At 33.1% G+C, this 17852-nt stretch overlaps 1 protein-coding gene across 16 annotated transcripts in view; it reads left to right on the plus strand.

The window, feature by feature from the left end:
• The window catches only part of Robo2 (roundabout guidance receptor 2), a 1551815-nt gene that overhangs the window by 1435890 nt on the left and 98073 nt on the right, over positions 1–17852 (plus strand). For 11 of the 16 annotated variants that reach the window (XM_048422498.3, XM_085685682.2, XM_085685683.2 and 8 more), the window contains one exon: positions 3114–3125. The exons of the other annotated variants lie outside the window; for them this stretch is intronic. In XM_048422498.3, the coding sequence (XP_048278455.1) occupies positions 3114–3125 (12 nt within the window). The remainder of the gene's footprint in view (positions 1–3113; positions 3126–17852) is intronic. 16 annotated transcript variants of the gene reach the window in all.

Raw genomic sequence — 17852 nt, forward strand, 5'->3', positions numbered from 1 at the left:
CAAATTTGGAGGAGTTTGAGGTTCAAGGAATTAAGTCAGGGAACCTTAGTTGACTCTTTCATCTGGTAAAAGAGAAATTATGCCACAACACTCATTTGTCTCCACGTAACAAGCAGGAAGCAAGCATCTGTTCTCTACCATATTTTCTCTTCTTTCCAATGGCCCTGTTCTTATTCTCCCAGCCCATTTTTTTTTTTTTAACGGAAACATAGATTTAGACAATTTAGGCAAAGTTGGTAGCCCTTTGCTTATCGGCATTGTCACTATTTATTAATTAAGTAATAAATAGCTTATTATTTAGGAACCAAATAAAATTATTGATTGCACATGGAAACAAAACTGTGTACTCTGACCTACATAATCCAGAGGACACAGATTTCTTTTTACACATGTGTGCTCCAGACAAGGAGACTTGGGATGTTCTATCTGCTTTGAGAACTTTATCAGCTAATTGTTTTCATAACTTGTTGAAAGTTTCAGGTTTAGCATTTTATTAGAAGGAATCGTACAAAACTGGTACAAAGCATTTTCTTTTAAAATATGATTTATGTATTTTTAAGATCAGCAAGCTTTTAAGTGGTTTCTTCTCTGATTTGTAGCTTGTAGGTGAATTTGAGTGTTTGTGTTCCCATGGTATGAATTTGTCATTCATCTAAGGCAGCAACGTTAAAATGAGGGTTAAATAATATTAATAAATCTTTTAAGAACAATGTAATGTGCAGTAAATTATTATTGAAAAACATGTTTTACCATTAAGACATGCTGTTGGGATAGCTCACGCTGCAAGGTTAATGGGAGTAAAATTATGATTTTTATTTTCTATGTCTATTTCATGATGCACATAAATGATATGTTCAGCCTTTCTCTTGGTTGTTTTATTACAATGAGGTCAACTGACCCAAGAGGCCATGTCCATTTTAATCCATTTAATTCTGGAACACATTTGAGTTTACTTTGCTGATTTTGAGGACATCCACCTGCTGATTTTCATGATGGAATGTTGCTATGGAAAATATGCAGTTTTACTGTGGTATTTATATATAAATTGTATCATTATATGAATGTTAGTGCATTGGGGATACTTTAAGGAGTTTTATAATCAACACGTGAAACCCAAGTCTTTTTAGTGTATTTATTGTGTGTTTGCTTTTTAATTTCAAAAACATGGTAACAAAAGGTGATCAAAGGAAGCTTGCCATCAAGTATAGATTCATTATCTTCCTTGCCAAACAAAATGAAAAAGAAAATAATTAGTAAAAGAAATTGCATCCATATAATCAAATCAAAAAATTTATTAAGTAATTTGCAAAATGGTTCTTGAAAGAGACATCAAAACAGCAGTTTCATTTATGCAAACAGCTTTTCTCATTTCCCAGTTTCTTCATTCACTTGATGTAAAAAGGATCTCAATGAACTTACTGTCTTCCAGTACAGTAAAGTAAAATGTCTCTGAAATTATTATAAAGTGAATGCAAAATATATTATTTATTTTAACATGAACCCACACTATACTTCTTTTTCATGACACAACCTTAGAAGACATAATATTTCTTAGGGAAGTATATTTGAAAAACCAATCTTATATTGTAGCTAAATTAGCACAAATTTCAAAATTGATTTCTTTATCCTATTTGAAACTCACACAACCAAGGGAAATTGTTAGTGAGAGTAAGGAAGAATTTATAATGTCAGTCTTATGTCTTTATTTGGTTATTTGTCTTGGACCTTTTTATTCATCCCTTTACAAAAGGGTAAAACAGGTTTTCCGGCAACTTCCTAATACCCCCCCCTTTTTTTTTTACAAAGAACATACAATAAAAATATTTATGCTAGTGACACAGGAATTTTTTTACTGTGACTATAGTTTTAGTATCCTAATTAAAAATACTACCATTATAAAAGACAGATATCTTTCACATATATCTAACTATACTACTATTTTTAGATCTTACACAAAAATTCAGAATTATGATGAACAGATTGATTAAATGCAAAGTATAAAGTATATTCTGAATGATTTACCTTATCAAGCCCAAAGAATCAACATCAGCAAGATCTATTCATACCTTGTTCTACAAGCTTATTATTATTCACTAGGGTTATTATCCATTGTGGTATTCCTGAATGACATATTGGATGGAAAAATATATTATATATTCTAATTGCGCAGTTTTATATAGTTAGTTCCTATGAATAGATTTCTTCTTTTGGATAAAGGAAATCCATGTTTTCTAATACTTAATTGTTGCTTTTATATGGTTGTTCATCATGTTGATTTGAAATTATTTATAAAGAAAATATTAAACTTATGTATATGTATTAAAATTTCAGTCATTAAGAGAATATCCACTTATTGCTTATATATTTTAGTGACTGAAAGTCATGATATCATAAAAAAGATATATTTGCTGAAGCATCTGTCTGAAGCTATGCTTAGTGAGAGAAAGAATCAACATGTCAGTCACAGCTTCATCATCTATGCCAAAAGAAGGAATAAGTTCAGAGGTGGTTAGGGAGTGGTCAAGTTGAGATCTGCAGTCATGTCTCAACCTCTTTGTTGCATGTAACAAATGGAAGATTTCCATGAATGGAAAGCACAGTGGGCATAAATTATTGCCTACTGAGAAGTTGTATCAGAAGCTTGTCTATATTCCTTGAAATGGTTCTGACAAGACGTGCTTAAAATCCAATTGCTATTTGGTTCAGGTAGTGAGGCCGTATTTTTTCAGACATGATGATTGTTTCATATTGGCTTGAATAGTTTATCAGTCTGTTCTTAACTTTGAAGTAGCATAAGGATCTCTAGAGAACCTGATATCTTTGAAATAAGAACTGAATTAAGTGCTAACGATAAGACTAAACCTAAACTATTCCTTCAAGTTTTAGCCTTAGTCCTAAGGCTAAAAATAACTTTTACCATAGGATTATGTTTATATCTTTCAGTTGTATAAGACTTAGGCACCCTGTTCATAATTGAATTATGAGACTAGAAATCACTCTATTGTCCATACTTAAATGTAACATTACACATCATGCATTCTGATAATTTTCTTTTCTTTCTTTTTTTTTAATTTCTTTTTTATGTTCTCACCACACCATTGTAATGTCTACAGTTCGCCCTGTTGGTAAGTAGCCATCCTTCTATCCATTTGGCATGGCTTTGCACAGTGCTTCATAATTCATGCATAGTAGCATTTGACAGAATTAAATATATTTATTCACCCATGTTAAAATGCTTCTCAGGGGACTCTCTGCTATAACAGTTGCTCATGGCTTTTCAATTGCTTTAGTAAACCATTTTAGTAATTACTTTCTCGACACAGCAAGGAGTGGGTGTCAGTTTTTAGATAAAATAACATATTGTTAATGATGTAAACCCCTAACTTTTCCTAAGGAGAATGATATAATACGTCATTTTTTATTGTTTGTACAATATAATAGGCTATGCTTGATATGACTCAAGAGAGAAGTCTATGCGTTAAATTGAGATGTTTATTTCTTATTCATCTGCTTCATTTTAAGCCAGTCAGACTCCTCTTTTTTTTTAGGGTTGTTTCTCTCTGTGCCTGTTCATCTGCATTTTTACATAGGTGAAATTTAATAGAAATCTGCTACATGTTGCTTTAAGTGGATTCTTAACCTTCGTGTGGGAGAGCTGGGAGATGTGTGTTCTTTGGCATGAAAAAAGTGTTTGTGGCTAAATCATTGCTTTGGCTTTGCAAAATGAATAGCATGCGCTTGTAGAAATTTAAGTGCTACCTTTTTGTGACTATTTTAATGATGAAATATTTATCAATTCATTAAATTAGTAACCTCAAGCTTAGAATAACTTACCCATGAGAATGTTTAGATAGAAGAAAATTTGTGAGATGAATATATAAATGCAAAATTGCCTGGATAAATGAATGATTCCAGCATTTTTTTTTAAAAATACCGCTAAAGTATTTTAATAACTTATTCAGGTTTTATGAATTGTCCATCTAGCTTAAAAACCCTTCTTAATATGCTCACCTGATGTTGTTGCCATTTGATGTAAATTGATTCAAGCTTATAATATTTTTCCCTAATTGGATGGATCATACACAGACTCTTGTCATACAGTTTGTTCTTATGTAAATAGCAAATATAGTCAACAGAACATTGTTTTCTAAGTTAAAAGTTCTCATATGCATTTTACTAGCACTCTTTTTCATTCATGTCTTGATATCCTTACTCCTTATGTCAGATAAGTGCCGAACGTCTGCGCGAATGACCTGAACTTCAGTGGATCATGGGGCCATACATACAACATTTCTATAAACCTCTATTGTCGTCCTTCTAGGCCTAGTTTCTGATACACCCATTGCTTAGCATAGCAACCTTTTAAAATAGACTTAAGACGTAATTAATTTAAATATAACTTGCATTTTTTCTTAAGGCATAATTAACCAATCATACTTTTCAGAATTGATTCTTGAAAATTCAGGACAATAAAACTATAATTTTAATGCACCTTACTTGTATTTACAATAGTTAATATTAATAATGATGATGTAATTAAGGGCTATTTAAAAATAAGAAGAGAATGAGAAAGAATAAAATGGAATAGACTAAGAAAAGAGAACTACTTCTCTACAATATAGCCCACCGTTTTGCAGCTGCTACTATTTTACCTGGTTATTTTAGAACCAATGCTCTGTTCTAACATCATTCCAAAGCTGATAGTCCATTACCCGATCACTCTAGATCACAGTGCTCTAACAGCATTCCAGAGCTCACTCTAGATCACATCAACTCTTTTCCACCAGCCTGCTCCCAAAATAAACAAACATATAGAGACTTAATATTAATTCTAAATGCTTCTCAGATAGATTAGGCTAATGACTAACTAGCTTTTACAACTTTAACCTATATTTTTTAATCTATGCTTTGTCATGTGCCAGTACCATTTTTCAGCATGGCATGTTCAAATTGTTTCTCCTCAAGTCTCCCAGTGACTCCCCTTTCCTTTCCCACACTCTCCTTTTGTCCACAAATCTTGCCTAAACTCTACCAGTCTAGCTATTTGCCAGTTAGTTCTTTATTACACCAATAAGAACAACAAATATTCACTATGTACGAAAAGATACATACTCCACAGCATCTGGTAGGTGACCATTTCATTAGCTTTCCTCTCTCAGCACTGATGAACTGGGTAGAGAAACCTATTAATGTATCAAAAATAAATTCATTATTGAAACTTATTGTATAATAAAATGTATTAATAAAGATATATATGTAATATATATATAACAAATTAAATATTATAAATGCTAAGTCATAGTAATTGGAAAGATGAAATTCTAACCGTTTTGGGATTCCTAATGACTGGTCAACAAGAACCTCATAAATTTGAAATTTTAATTTATTTTAAGAGAGTAAACCTATGGTTTTCATTGTCAGTGTTAAAATATATGATCAGATGAGAGCACATGTCAAAGAAAAAAATTGCAGAAAGAACTCTTCAGATTTTGTGATTATAGCAAGCACATTTCAAGTGAACAGAAAATAAACAGATTCAACTTACAGATTTTGGCAGCTAGAAATAATATGCTCATACACTATGCCCTTTTAACTCATTTCATAAGTTCTTAGATTACATGACAATGTTAATAATGTCTAATGCATTTGCAAAATGTGTTAGAGTAATGGTTAAAACAACATGGTGTGTTCTGTGCTCTGAGATGTAGCTGTCACTTACAGTGAGTTTCAAAAGTTACTTCCAAATTTATTCTTGTTTGAAACAATTTCTTACATTCCCATTGGGCTGGAAATAAAGAAAAGCTTTTTGACACATTATATTTTATCTTAGAAAGTCTGTCATTTCATAAGTCTGTCTTGAATGACTTATGACAGTGCTGAGAAGTATGAAGAACTATATTTCAAACATGACAACTGCTGTGAACTTGGGAAACTGAAAGTTAGATGCGTTTTCATTGGATTAATAAAGAAAAGACTGACAATGAAGAGAGCAGACTGCTGTGCATTAGCTCCTAAAATGACTTCCAATACATTAAATGTAGACATTGAAACTTTTATAATAAGTCGGAAAGGAACACACCAGTTGAAACAATGAATTAAACACATTATAAAAACGCATTTTATTCAATTTTTAGTGGAGTCAAACACAAGTATTTTTCAACTTTGAAGATCTTATAAATAACATAAAGAGTATTCTAAAAGCAAATCATAAAGAAGTGAGAAAATTACTCTATAATTATAATTCAAATAGTAAAATATATTTTCAAACAAGCAAGTAGTCTAGAAAGATGTTTCTGGATTCCTCCTATGAAAGGATTTTAAAAGAAAAGTATAAATCAAATTGAGATTCCTTAGCACTGAAGGATTCAGAAAACAGTGATGAAACTTCTTTCTACACAGATGTAGAAAGCCAAATTTGGAAACTATTGAAAACTTCATAGTGAAAATTTGTTCAGATCAATAGAAGAATAGAAATTCTTTTGCATTTGAAAGATCCAAGTTTACTATACCACTCAGGTAACAGTTGTAATTACACACACAATTAACTGTATTTTGAGATTCTATGTAAAGTTGATTAGGTTTCTGCTGTAGAACATATTTTTGAAAACCATCAGTTGATAATAATTTTAAGAAAGTATTTCCCGTACTGCACTCACTCATTTGTAACCTCACCAATGTCTCAGACAGAGCCCGCTTATCTGTCTGTTAGATTTTGGGTTAGCAGTAAATCTTGATCAATGCCACTTTGATAATGAATCCACCATGTCTTCCTGTTTTACTTTTGACACTGTTCCAAAGGCATCGCTCATAGGACAAAACCAAAATTCATCTGAGGTTAAATCTAGCTATGGCTAGTGAAGTATTAATTTGTTTACATGGAAATAGCTACTGATAGGAGACCTGACAAAAAGAAAATGGTCTCGGTAGGGAACCTACCTCTTTTCCCATAACCATCTGGTTTATTATCTATTGAAAGTCTTTCCTGCAGCATAAAAATAAAAATGAACATCTATTTTGGAGATGGGCAACACATTTTTTTTTCCTTGCAGTAATTCAAAACATGATGAGTAATTTGGAAAAGACTGTCATATCTACCAGCTGCCTTGCCTGTGAAGTTGAGCTCTCTTCCGTTTTGTGTCTTATGTACCATATGCTAGCTGCTGATTGCCTCAGCTGTAGAGAGGAAAAGCTGAGTAGATTAGGGGAAACTTCTGGAAATTATCAACTGCAAACACCATATATAACTTCATAAAAAATTCTAAATGTTTAACCAGTTTAATCACAAAAATGTTTGCTATGTTTTGATAGATCATGCCAATGCAAGAATCTATATGTACTTCAGAATGATATGTTATTGCAAAAACAATATTAAATGATTTATTTTTAAAGAAACAGTGCTAGAGAAATGTCTCAGTGGTGGTTGAGGGCCCTTGCTGCTCTTGCAGGACCCACAAGGCAGCTCACAATCATTTGTAATTCCAATTCATGCTGATTCACACTCATTTCTGTTCTCCACGGGTACATTACTGAAGAACTAACATACATGTGTATATGTAACTATACACACACACACACACACACACACACACACATTATACTTCTCTAAAGATGAGAAAAAGAGCCATTATTTTAAAAGGAAATCTTGTGGACACATTAGTCACTAATGTTTATACATTGGCATAGAATTTAATTATAGCATTATCTAAATAATTTTATTCTTAAAGTCAGCAAAAATTATAATAAAAAAGATAATAAATAAAATTTTATAAGTGTTTGCGTATTCGATCGGTATGCTAAATAACCAAACCAGCTCAAAACAACAGATATAATTTAATAATTGAAAAACCGGGAAACTCACGCTACCAGAGTGGAAGGTCCGAAGTCCTGACAGGTCCGTCGAGCACCGAGCACAGTGTAGAGAGTGAGCGCACCCATCTACCCCTGTTTATCTACCTAGGCTCCAGGCGGCCACACCCTAGCCAGATGTGATTGGCTGAGCTTCCCCATCAAAATTTTATTTAGAAAAAATTATAATTCAGACCTGACTTAGGGAATAAGATGTCAAATCATCGGAACCCCTTGAGATTCTGAAAATCAGGCTTGAAATTGAATGTTTGTACATAACTTAGCTTGGTAACTATTTCAGTTTCTTTGAAAATATGAAGACACAGAATTCTCACACTTCATCTTGAAATATCTCCTAACGATCTCTTGAGTGTGTCTTGCGAGGAGATGTATGGTTGGTTCACACAGCCTTCTCTTTCTTTTGGAAACGCCATTCTTCCGACGACCTGAGATGGGCATCTCCTACTTGCAAATGCTATGCTTCCTGCAGCAGGCACTAAAATGCTGTATTTTGTAAAGTTCCATCTAATTATTACTGAACACCTTTTCCATCTACATTGATTACTTAAAAACATTGCTATAGCTTGTAAATTTCAACTGTTTTTTCCATCAGGTTAACTGTTTGGAATATCTTTAGCTAGGCTAATTTTTGAGATGAAATGCAATATGTGTTATTTCTCATACTGCACTGATTTCTGCTTGTGTAAGTTACCATACATACATTATATCTACTAGATCAAATTGCTTTTAAACTTTCTATAAATCCTTTTTCATCACTCCTTGAACTTGGGAAAAAATTATTTTACCATTTTATTTAGTAGTACTATACTGAATTATGACACTTCCAGAAAATCGTTCCCATTTGACTCAGATTTTATATTATTGAGAGATTGTTCATGTTCTTTTTTCCTATGATTTTTATGTATTAGACTTCAACTTTGATCATGTGGTGTCTAACATTTTGAGATAAAATAGAACCTCTTAGTCTAAAGATCATGATTTATTAACTTTGTTTTAGAAGTATTTTCTTCTTTAATATATTCATTTCCTCAAGTGTATCAGTTCTGTTGGCTTGTCTCTCTCAACATTCCAGATTTATCAACTTCTCTGCAGTAATGCCTAAGACATCAGTTTTATAATACGTTTTATTATGTATTTTAATACCAACTGAAACACTCTTTTTACAGTTAGAGTTATGAAATATTAATTTTTATTTAAATTTATTTTACTTCTTTATTTTTCTGTTTTCCTCATTTCCTTGTTAAATTTCACATTTCAATTTCCAATTTCTTTGTGCTGTTTGGCCCACTTGCTTATTTATTATATTTTTGATGGGCATATTTTTATAGAGTTTTTTCTGTATATACTCCCATTTAGACAATGGGAAACCTTCTAAATGGTGTTTTTTTGTTTGGCTAGTTTGGAAGTGATGAGCCCATTATTTCACATTTATTACTATCTTTTGTCATTAAGGAAATGGTTAATTAGTTGATATACTTCTCTAATGAACTTAAAACCTGTTTTGATGTCCTACTGTTCAACTATCTAGTTAAATGCAGAAGAATAAGGTTTACTTATTTTGAAAAATGGAAACTGTATCAGGGTCATTCAATATCCCTACTTGGTAAGTTGCCTTACCATTCTATCAGAAATCATAATTTATTCTCCTTGGCATCTGCACATGTACATAAGCAGTGGAATTGGTAAGATACATGCCTTTCCACAGAGGAACAGAGACGCCCCTGTCTGTTTTCATTCAAATCCCCTGTTTCATGAACAAAATGATCTTCAGGTGTGTGAGGTTCATGGCGTTGCATAAAAAATTGCCACAAATCAATGCTTTAGAATGACATCATTTTTCTCGAGAAAGTTCTGTAGATAAAACTCCCAAACGCATACACAATTGAGGGGGAGAAGTGACACTCTACTTCCAGGCTTATTTGTGTTTTACTCTCAGAATTTTGGGGGTGTAGATCTCTGAAGTCTTTATTGGCATAGATTCTGGCCAGTATCCCAGGTTTTAGAGGCTGTCCACTACACTTTAATGGCTGGACCTCAGATCCTCTCTGTGTTGTGCTAGAGACTTTCCTATTGCTGTGTTAAGACACTATGACCAAGGTGGCTTATAAAAGAGTTCAATTTGAGGCTCATGGTTTCTGAGGATTGCAGTATGTGATAGATACTACGGTGTAGCAGGCGTGATTCTGGAGCAGTAGCTCAGAGTTTGCATCTTGATTTAAGAGCCCAAGGCCAAGAGAGATAACTGGGAATAATGTGGGCCTTTGAAACTTCAACACTCACCCTCAACACATACCTCCAACAAAGCCACACCTCTTAATCATTCAAACAGGGAACCAAGCATTCATACATGAGATAGTATGGGGGTCATTCTTATTCAAACCACTACAAACATTTTATATCATACTTCTCTGATTTGACCTACTGGGAACTACTACTTGTTTATAAACCATGCCCTTTAAAACCCTTACGTGATGATGTAGGCTCATCTAAAGTCAACCAATCAGGAACCTTAATAACATCTTCAGGAAACACATTGTGTGCCACACTTTATTTGTAGAAAGAACACCAGGAAGGGAAGGCCACATGGACCATTAATTTCCAGTCGATCACAGTAGGCTTCTCTCTTTCGATTAGTTCTTGTCAGGCTCCTAAATTTTAATTAGTGTCCTGCACAGTGGTGACTTATTTGCTAGGCCTCACATTTGACTCCAGGTCACAATCAAAGAATGAAAGAATAGCCTCTTGTGATACTGAAACATATTTCTGTAAAGTCAGACTCGAAAGAGGACAGAGCTGTGACGTGAAGGTATCCAGCATGGATTCCCATTCTCATCTAAACTTGACCTGTAAGAAGACTTTTAAAATTTGTGGTTTGGTAGAATTCTCTTATTATTGGGGTTATGGTAGAATTCTCTTATTATTAACTTCTTTTCTTTTGTGCAATAGCAGAAAATGGAAAAACAAGTCTAATTCCATTACAGACACTAGATATCAAAAGTTTAAATTTTTGTAGTATTTCCATATATGAGTAATATGAAAGCAATATGCTGAAATTTTGCACTTAAAGAACTATATAATATTTCTTAAGCTTGTAAATACTCATATCCAAACTACTACAAGTTGAATAAATCATATTACCATTTGAGCTATACCTTATAAGAAAAATTTTATTTTTAGAAATAATGATAATTTTGGACAATATTGTCAGGAGATACTGACATTAAAAATTCTATCAAGCACATTACACACAACTATTATGTGGCATTTTAATTCCTATAGAACTTATTTAAATAAATTATTTTACTCAGGCAATTGGTCCACAATTGTATTCATTAAATATATAAACACATAAAATCAATTAAATCTCAATTTAAATAATTCGGAATAATTTTTAAACTCCGTGGGCCAGTATTATTTCTGGGATTTATTGTTGAAGTTACTTTCATATCTGTACAAAAATCTTAGTGCTCTGCCAGTACGTATTCTTCTCATCTTTCTGCTGTCTCTAGCTATAGCATAACACAGCATATTCTTGCAGCATGCCAAATTTTGGCACAGTTACTAGATGTACACATATGCATACATAGGTAATAGTTGCCTGGAAAATGTTTATGCAAACAGCTTTAAATAGTGCCATAAAAAGATCAAGCAATATTAATAGTAACAGGCCAGTCTTCTATGCCCCATTCTGTTGGTAGGAGATAAAATGCAACAGAAAGAAAGCACTAATGAGTTAGGACGGTGCCTTACTAAGCGTGTAATTAATGTTATTAAGAAACATTGCAATTGCATATTAAAATTCCGTTAACTAAGCAACCCTTCGGTATCAGGACATTTGTTCCTTGGTTGCAAGATTTTTTTTTTCCTTTTCCTTTCTCTGACTGGCATCTTGTGCAATCTTTCTCAAAAAAAAAAAAATTAGATAATGGGATGTGAGCCGCCTTCCTGGGATAGCTGGAGTGCTGGGGTGACAGGCCTGGCAAGCTGACAGGTTAAGTGAGTACAAATGGATGTCTTGTCTTACCATTTACTTGAAGCAAAGGGTTTCCCTCCTCATTCCCAATATCCCAATGCCTTCTGATCCACATGTGAGGGCTGTACCCTTCCTAATTTAAGAGATTAGGCCAATTTAGGGTTTTCTTTCAAGCATCCTTCATTCTTCTTTTATTGATTAAAAATGAGATTTTGTTTTTACAAGTAATGTGGATAGGTTCTTATTAAATAACTAGGTTTTTAAAATATAAAACAATTTCCCTGGCAAATTAGTAGTATCATTAAAAGCAAAATTTCACTATTTTATCACCAAAATCTTCATCAACAAAGCAGACGGGAGATAATATGATAAAAATATTTTGCAAGAATAAAATTTAAAAGTAATGAATACAAAAAATAATGTATTTTTAAAAGAGCAAAAGAATATATTTGTAAATGACAAAACGGCAGGGAAAGTGAGATTTAAAATGGTAATTTGTTAAAAAATATTAGCATATTTTTCATAAGAGTTTTCAACTTGTGATTTTTATATCATCAGCTGTTCCATGACACTGCCTATTAAAACACAGAATAATTTATTTTGCTTACATGACTTCCTCTGCTTACCTATAATTGCAAGTAAATCTGCTTTAGTCATCTGAAATCTAATAAAATTTAAAGTTCTCTATAAACATGCCTGTCTTAGTTTTTAGTTAATTATTACATTAATTGTAATGTAAAAATATTTAATGACATTAGAAAATTAATGGAAATTTTCTAAAGACCATTTACTTTGAAAATTCCATGACCCCACTCACATAATCCTTCAGTTTATCAAAACAACAAGAAGAATAGAATAATTAAACTACCATTGTCAACACAGAAAGCAGGTGTGGCAATGGATGGGGTCTATCTACACTGGGTATTGCCTCCTGTGTGAGAAATACCCCCACTTTCCCTTTTTCAGATTAACTTCTCCTTTTTTTTGCTCTTCTTGGAATCCCATCCACTCTTGTTCTCTGTAGCAATTTATAAATCATCTTTCTCATTTTAGGGTCATACTAGATTAAAAAAAAATCACTGGCCAACTTTATTACCTGTTATAGCCATACAATTTTAAGTAATAGACAATAATTAGGGAGGATCTCAAGTATTACACACACCTCCAAAATTAGTCGTCTTACAATCAATGAGTTCTATAAAGGTGTTCCCAAACTCTAGAGAGATACTGTTTGGCAGCAACACGTCTTCAGACATACAATACTGATGCAGTTGTATATGTGTGTAAGACCTCTAGTCAAGTGTAGAACATAAAGTACAAATGGACGTAGAAACTCCGGCCATTCATACACCGTAGCCATCCCATTCACCTGACTGTTTCATATACTTTACATTTATGAGAGCATTTATTATCCTTTAAAAAATCATTTTGACACTGAAAAACCAGGTAGAGATAAAGGAAATTTGTTGAATGAAAGATAAAGATATGAATATTTTACATAGAATAAGAATTTTGAATATTAACGAGTTTCAGGCTTGGAAATAAACCACATATCTCCTCTGGAGGAATAATTGCTATGGACACAAAAATTTAGTTGATGAGTTATATAATTTAGCAATTTGATAATTTATAATTTCTTAGAAATAATAAAACTGAAGACATTATTTACACAGGCTTTACAAAGTTACTTTTATACATCCTATATCATTGATTTGTGTTTTCCTTCACAAATAAATATCATCTTTAGAGATAAATTATGTATTGATGTACTTAAAAGTCAAATACTTGATGACATTATGTATTCAATTCCAGTATTAACAAGTTATTTTGAAATCAAGTAAAATGTCAAACAGTGAAAATAAGTACAATTAAAAGAGCTGAAGAACTAATAATTTATCAATTAGAATTTATTTGTCATTTAAATGAGAATTCATGTCTTGCTCCTGGCATCTATTTTACTGTAATGAAGTCAGTTCTCACTGTTTTTCTTGGTTGGATAAACTTAACTGATATTCAGAAAATCCCATTTTCAGTGCTGTACAATGTCTATCTTTGTTCCTATTTTTTATTCCTCTGAGATTGTGAGTACTTGTTTGTGGTCTTCTTACCTTGGTATAGAGTACTGTCTACTGAATTCTGTGTAAGGATTTCAGAATTGCCCAGGATATTTTCCTTTTTCAAAGTAATATTCTGTTTGACTTTCTTCCATCAAAACTCTTACGGTCAGTGGGAAGGATACATTAGATGCTTTAAGTACAATGAGGTGGAAAAATGTGGAATATTTTCTTTATTGCAGTTTTGAAAATCTTCTAGGCATTCATCTGGTACTCACAACTTGAAATGTTCAAGAGCAAATTTCAATGAAGAGAAGTCACAATTTATTTCAGGACACAAAACACAAAAATTAGGGGGAAAATGAACAACATGCATTGAGTAAAAGCATGTTCCTTTAATGGAGATGGCATAGCAAGTACATGCTCAAAATATGTTCAGGTTCATCCATCTCAGCAAAGTTAGGATAATAGTTTATAGTGCTTGACAACAACAAGAACAGGCACACAAACATGCATGTAACAAGGAGTACACGAATTTTGAAATTCCACAGCTAGGTGAGGGATATGAGACACAGAGACATGCAAACCCTGACTGACTTATCAAACTAAAATGCCACATAGAAGAGAATAATTTGTACACATTATAGAAAGATATAAACACTTTAAGGCTTCCTTGCCACAAATTAAAAAGCAATGAATGGGTTTGTATCCAGAGAGAGCTGAAGCAAGTATTCCTGAAGAGGGTTGTCTTAGATGGTAGCTCACTAGAATAAGATTATGGTTTGTGCTACATTAGTAATAACAATTATTCAAAGAAAGCATCATGTAATCTTTTGCATATTATACAATATTATAAATTATAACCTTAAATTCTTAGTGTTTTGGTTGATTATGCAACATGAAATATTATATGTTTAATTATGTCATTTTCTGATATGAATCAATTTAGATTAGGAACTTAATATCTAATTGATCCATTTAATAGAACATTGAAGTGAACCAAATGTCAAATTCATCCAGAAATATAATATTTTTATACAATTGATGCATTCATCAAAAGGTTCAACTCACTGATCTCAATATAAAAATAGTTTAGTTGAAACATGCAAAATTTTGCATTTTAAATAGACTAATGCCTGAGGACAGTTTGACATGGTCCTTGCTGCTTGGTTCATACTCAGTTGTTAATTTTGCCATTGTGTTAAAGAAGTTGTGACTGTAAAAAATCTGTAACTCAAGCAAATAATTGAGGAGATGGCTTTAAAAATATTCTTACAGAATATAATAAATATAATAAATGAAACATATCAAATCAACAAAAACTGTTTTCTACATGAGTTAGTAGGTTCAAAGTGATTATTCTAGGATCAAGAGTTGATTCATCCAGGTACCAAATCATAATGGCAGAAGACAGGGGCTGAGTGAGACGGCAACACTGCGTATCACATCCTAACGGACCTAACTGCTCTGCTGCATGACTATCTCCATGTTAATGCTTGCCACAGAAAGTCATATGCTCCTGTAGAAACAACTTGAACATGATGCGATTAACCTTTAAGGTTCCCCTCCCCTCGTCTCAAAGCCCACCTCGAGCATGGCCTCTGCTTCCTACTCATGTTTTGCTTTCTGATTTCCATTCCACCCACTCTGGCTCACCAGCAGGCATTAGCATAAGAGTGCTCTAGCTTGACTTTGATTGAAGCCAGCTTGGGCTGAATGCAGTATTGAAGCATAAATTAGCAGAAATCAAATCTCATTTACTGCGAGTTTTATTTAAATTCTCAAAACACAGTTTTAACGGAATTATCCCAGACCTGCAATTTTAATTGACCTTTTGATATTACGGTGTGCTTCTGTGAAATTTATACAATGCACTTTTCTCAGAAAGCTGTTTTTTTTTTATTTTGTTTTTTCTTTTTAACATGCTCTGATTAAACACTGAATTGTGGAACCAGGCTTCCTTATATCTCCTCTTGCAGGCATAGCAATAAGATATAATCACCTGACAGATTTAGCAAGTATATTAGTAGTACATCAGAATTGCAAGAAAATTTTCAAATGTTTCCAGGTTTAGAGACTAGAAATATGTTTTTCATAGTTTTTGTCTTAAAGACATGTAGTAAGATTGCCATTTCTCTAATGAGTAAATTCTTCTGGAGTTTACAACTCAATTTTTGTAATTTGCTTTGGGTTTAAATGTAAGTTTTGAATGGCCATCTTGAGAGGGTAATTCTGTTTCCTATATTTAATGAGAGCCCTCTCAGGATCCATTTTATATACACCACACTTTGCTATTGTGTTCTGTTGATGGGATTCCTCCTTTGGCTGCTCCCTCCCGTTGGTGCCATCACCGACACACTTTTTTTCAAACCATCTTTGATACCACCTGACAGAAATACCGATGCTGCGAAGTGTTACCAGTAGAGTTATTGATGTCATTTTTCATTTTAGTACCTCCCCCAAATAAATTTCTACAGCCAATCTTCCCTTACAGAAATTGCAATATAGATCATTGGCTGGAAGTCTACCAGAGAAAAAGTGATTGTTCTAATTTTTCCTCTTGTCTAGACTTCAGGTGACAATAGGTCAGACATTTTTTAAGACCCAAGAATCCTTTGAATTTTGCTGTGCTAAATACTTTAACATTTTATGATGTAAGATAATGCTAAGGCAATGGCAGACCCATTGAGACCAATGAATTGAGTTCCAGCAACAGGAAATGATTAGAATCACTAGAAATGTAGCAAACTAATACAACTACTTAGAAGAAAAAAATTATCGTGACTAAATATCTCAGGCAAGGCTTGTTTTATGACTAGTACCAATAAATCATTTGATAGTCGTTTTTTACAGAGTTAGAGTAAAAGTTCAGGAAATTATCATTTCCTGTTCTTTTTAGATAATACCACCAAGAATAACTATTGTGCTCCAGTATGGGAAAATATTTTGTGTAAGTGATAATGTGTTTCCTTTGTGGTAGGTGTGTACTAGGCTTTATGTGTATGTGGGGCTATTTTGTTCTAATACTTATTTGGATTTTGCTCTTACTGGACACTGCATATTGTTACAATTTTCCAGACTCCAGGTTTTAGGATTCTTTTCTTTATATACCAGTCTGTACAAATTAAAGCTGTTTTAAAACTGTTTGCCTGGGTTCAATTTCTAGCCGAAATAACTATTTAGAGCTATTCTAAAAGTTCTTGGATAAGAACATTGTTCTCCTTGGAAATACCTGGTGTGAAGATGTCCTTAAGGAAGCGTCTGGACATCCTCTAGTGGCGCTCACTTTTCGCTCTATCATTCAACCCTTTTAATTCTGAGCACCACTAAGATTTTTATTTCCATCTCTTCTTTTTTCTAAAGGAGTTACTTATTTTTTGGATTTTTACCTTTATCCACACCATTCTGCTAGCGTCTTTACCGTATGCATTACCCTACTGAATAAATGTTCCTCACGCCAACATTACCATCTTCATACAAATGCTGAAGCCTCTGGAGCGTTCATTTTGCAGCTGTCATTCAGATTAGAAATATCCACAATGGAGTTGGCAGTGTGGCACGATCCTTCAGTTCTACGCCACGCTAATAATTTTAACCTTTGACTCTTCTCCTACTGCACATTGTTGCAGTAGCTGTAATTTGCGTCTGTCTTCTTCAGTGAGCTCATGACTTGGAAAGTGTTGATCATTCCACTGTCCAATACTGCTTTTCGCTCAATACTCTTATAATGCTCATTTTCTATGCAAAGATTTTTTCAAAACTACTGTAATAGAGGAGATTCCACCCTCATGTCTCATTACATTTGCTATGTACAATATAATTGATGTGTTCTTCTATGGTGTCCTGAGAAGCCCACTCTGTGTTCATCACATTCTTCACCATGGTTAAGTGTGCTTTGTTTGTGTCAGCATTAAATTTTATTGATATTTGTTTCACAAGGCCATGAACATCTTGAGCTT

This window comes from Myodes glareolus, chromosome 2 (genome assembly GCF_982192425.1).
Source record: "Myodes glareolus chromosome 2, mMyoGla1.1, whole genome shotgun sequence".
Lineage (NCBI taxonomy): Eukaryota > Metazoa > Chordata > Mammalia > Rodentia > Cricetidae > Myodes > Myodes glareolus.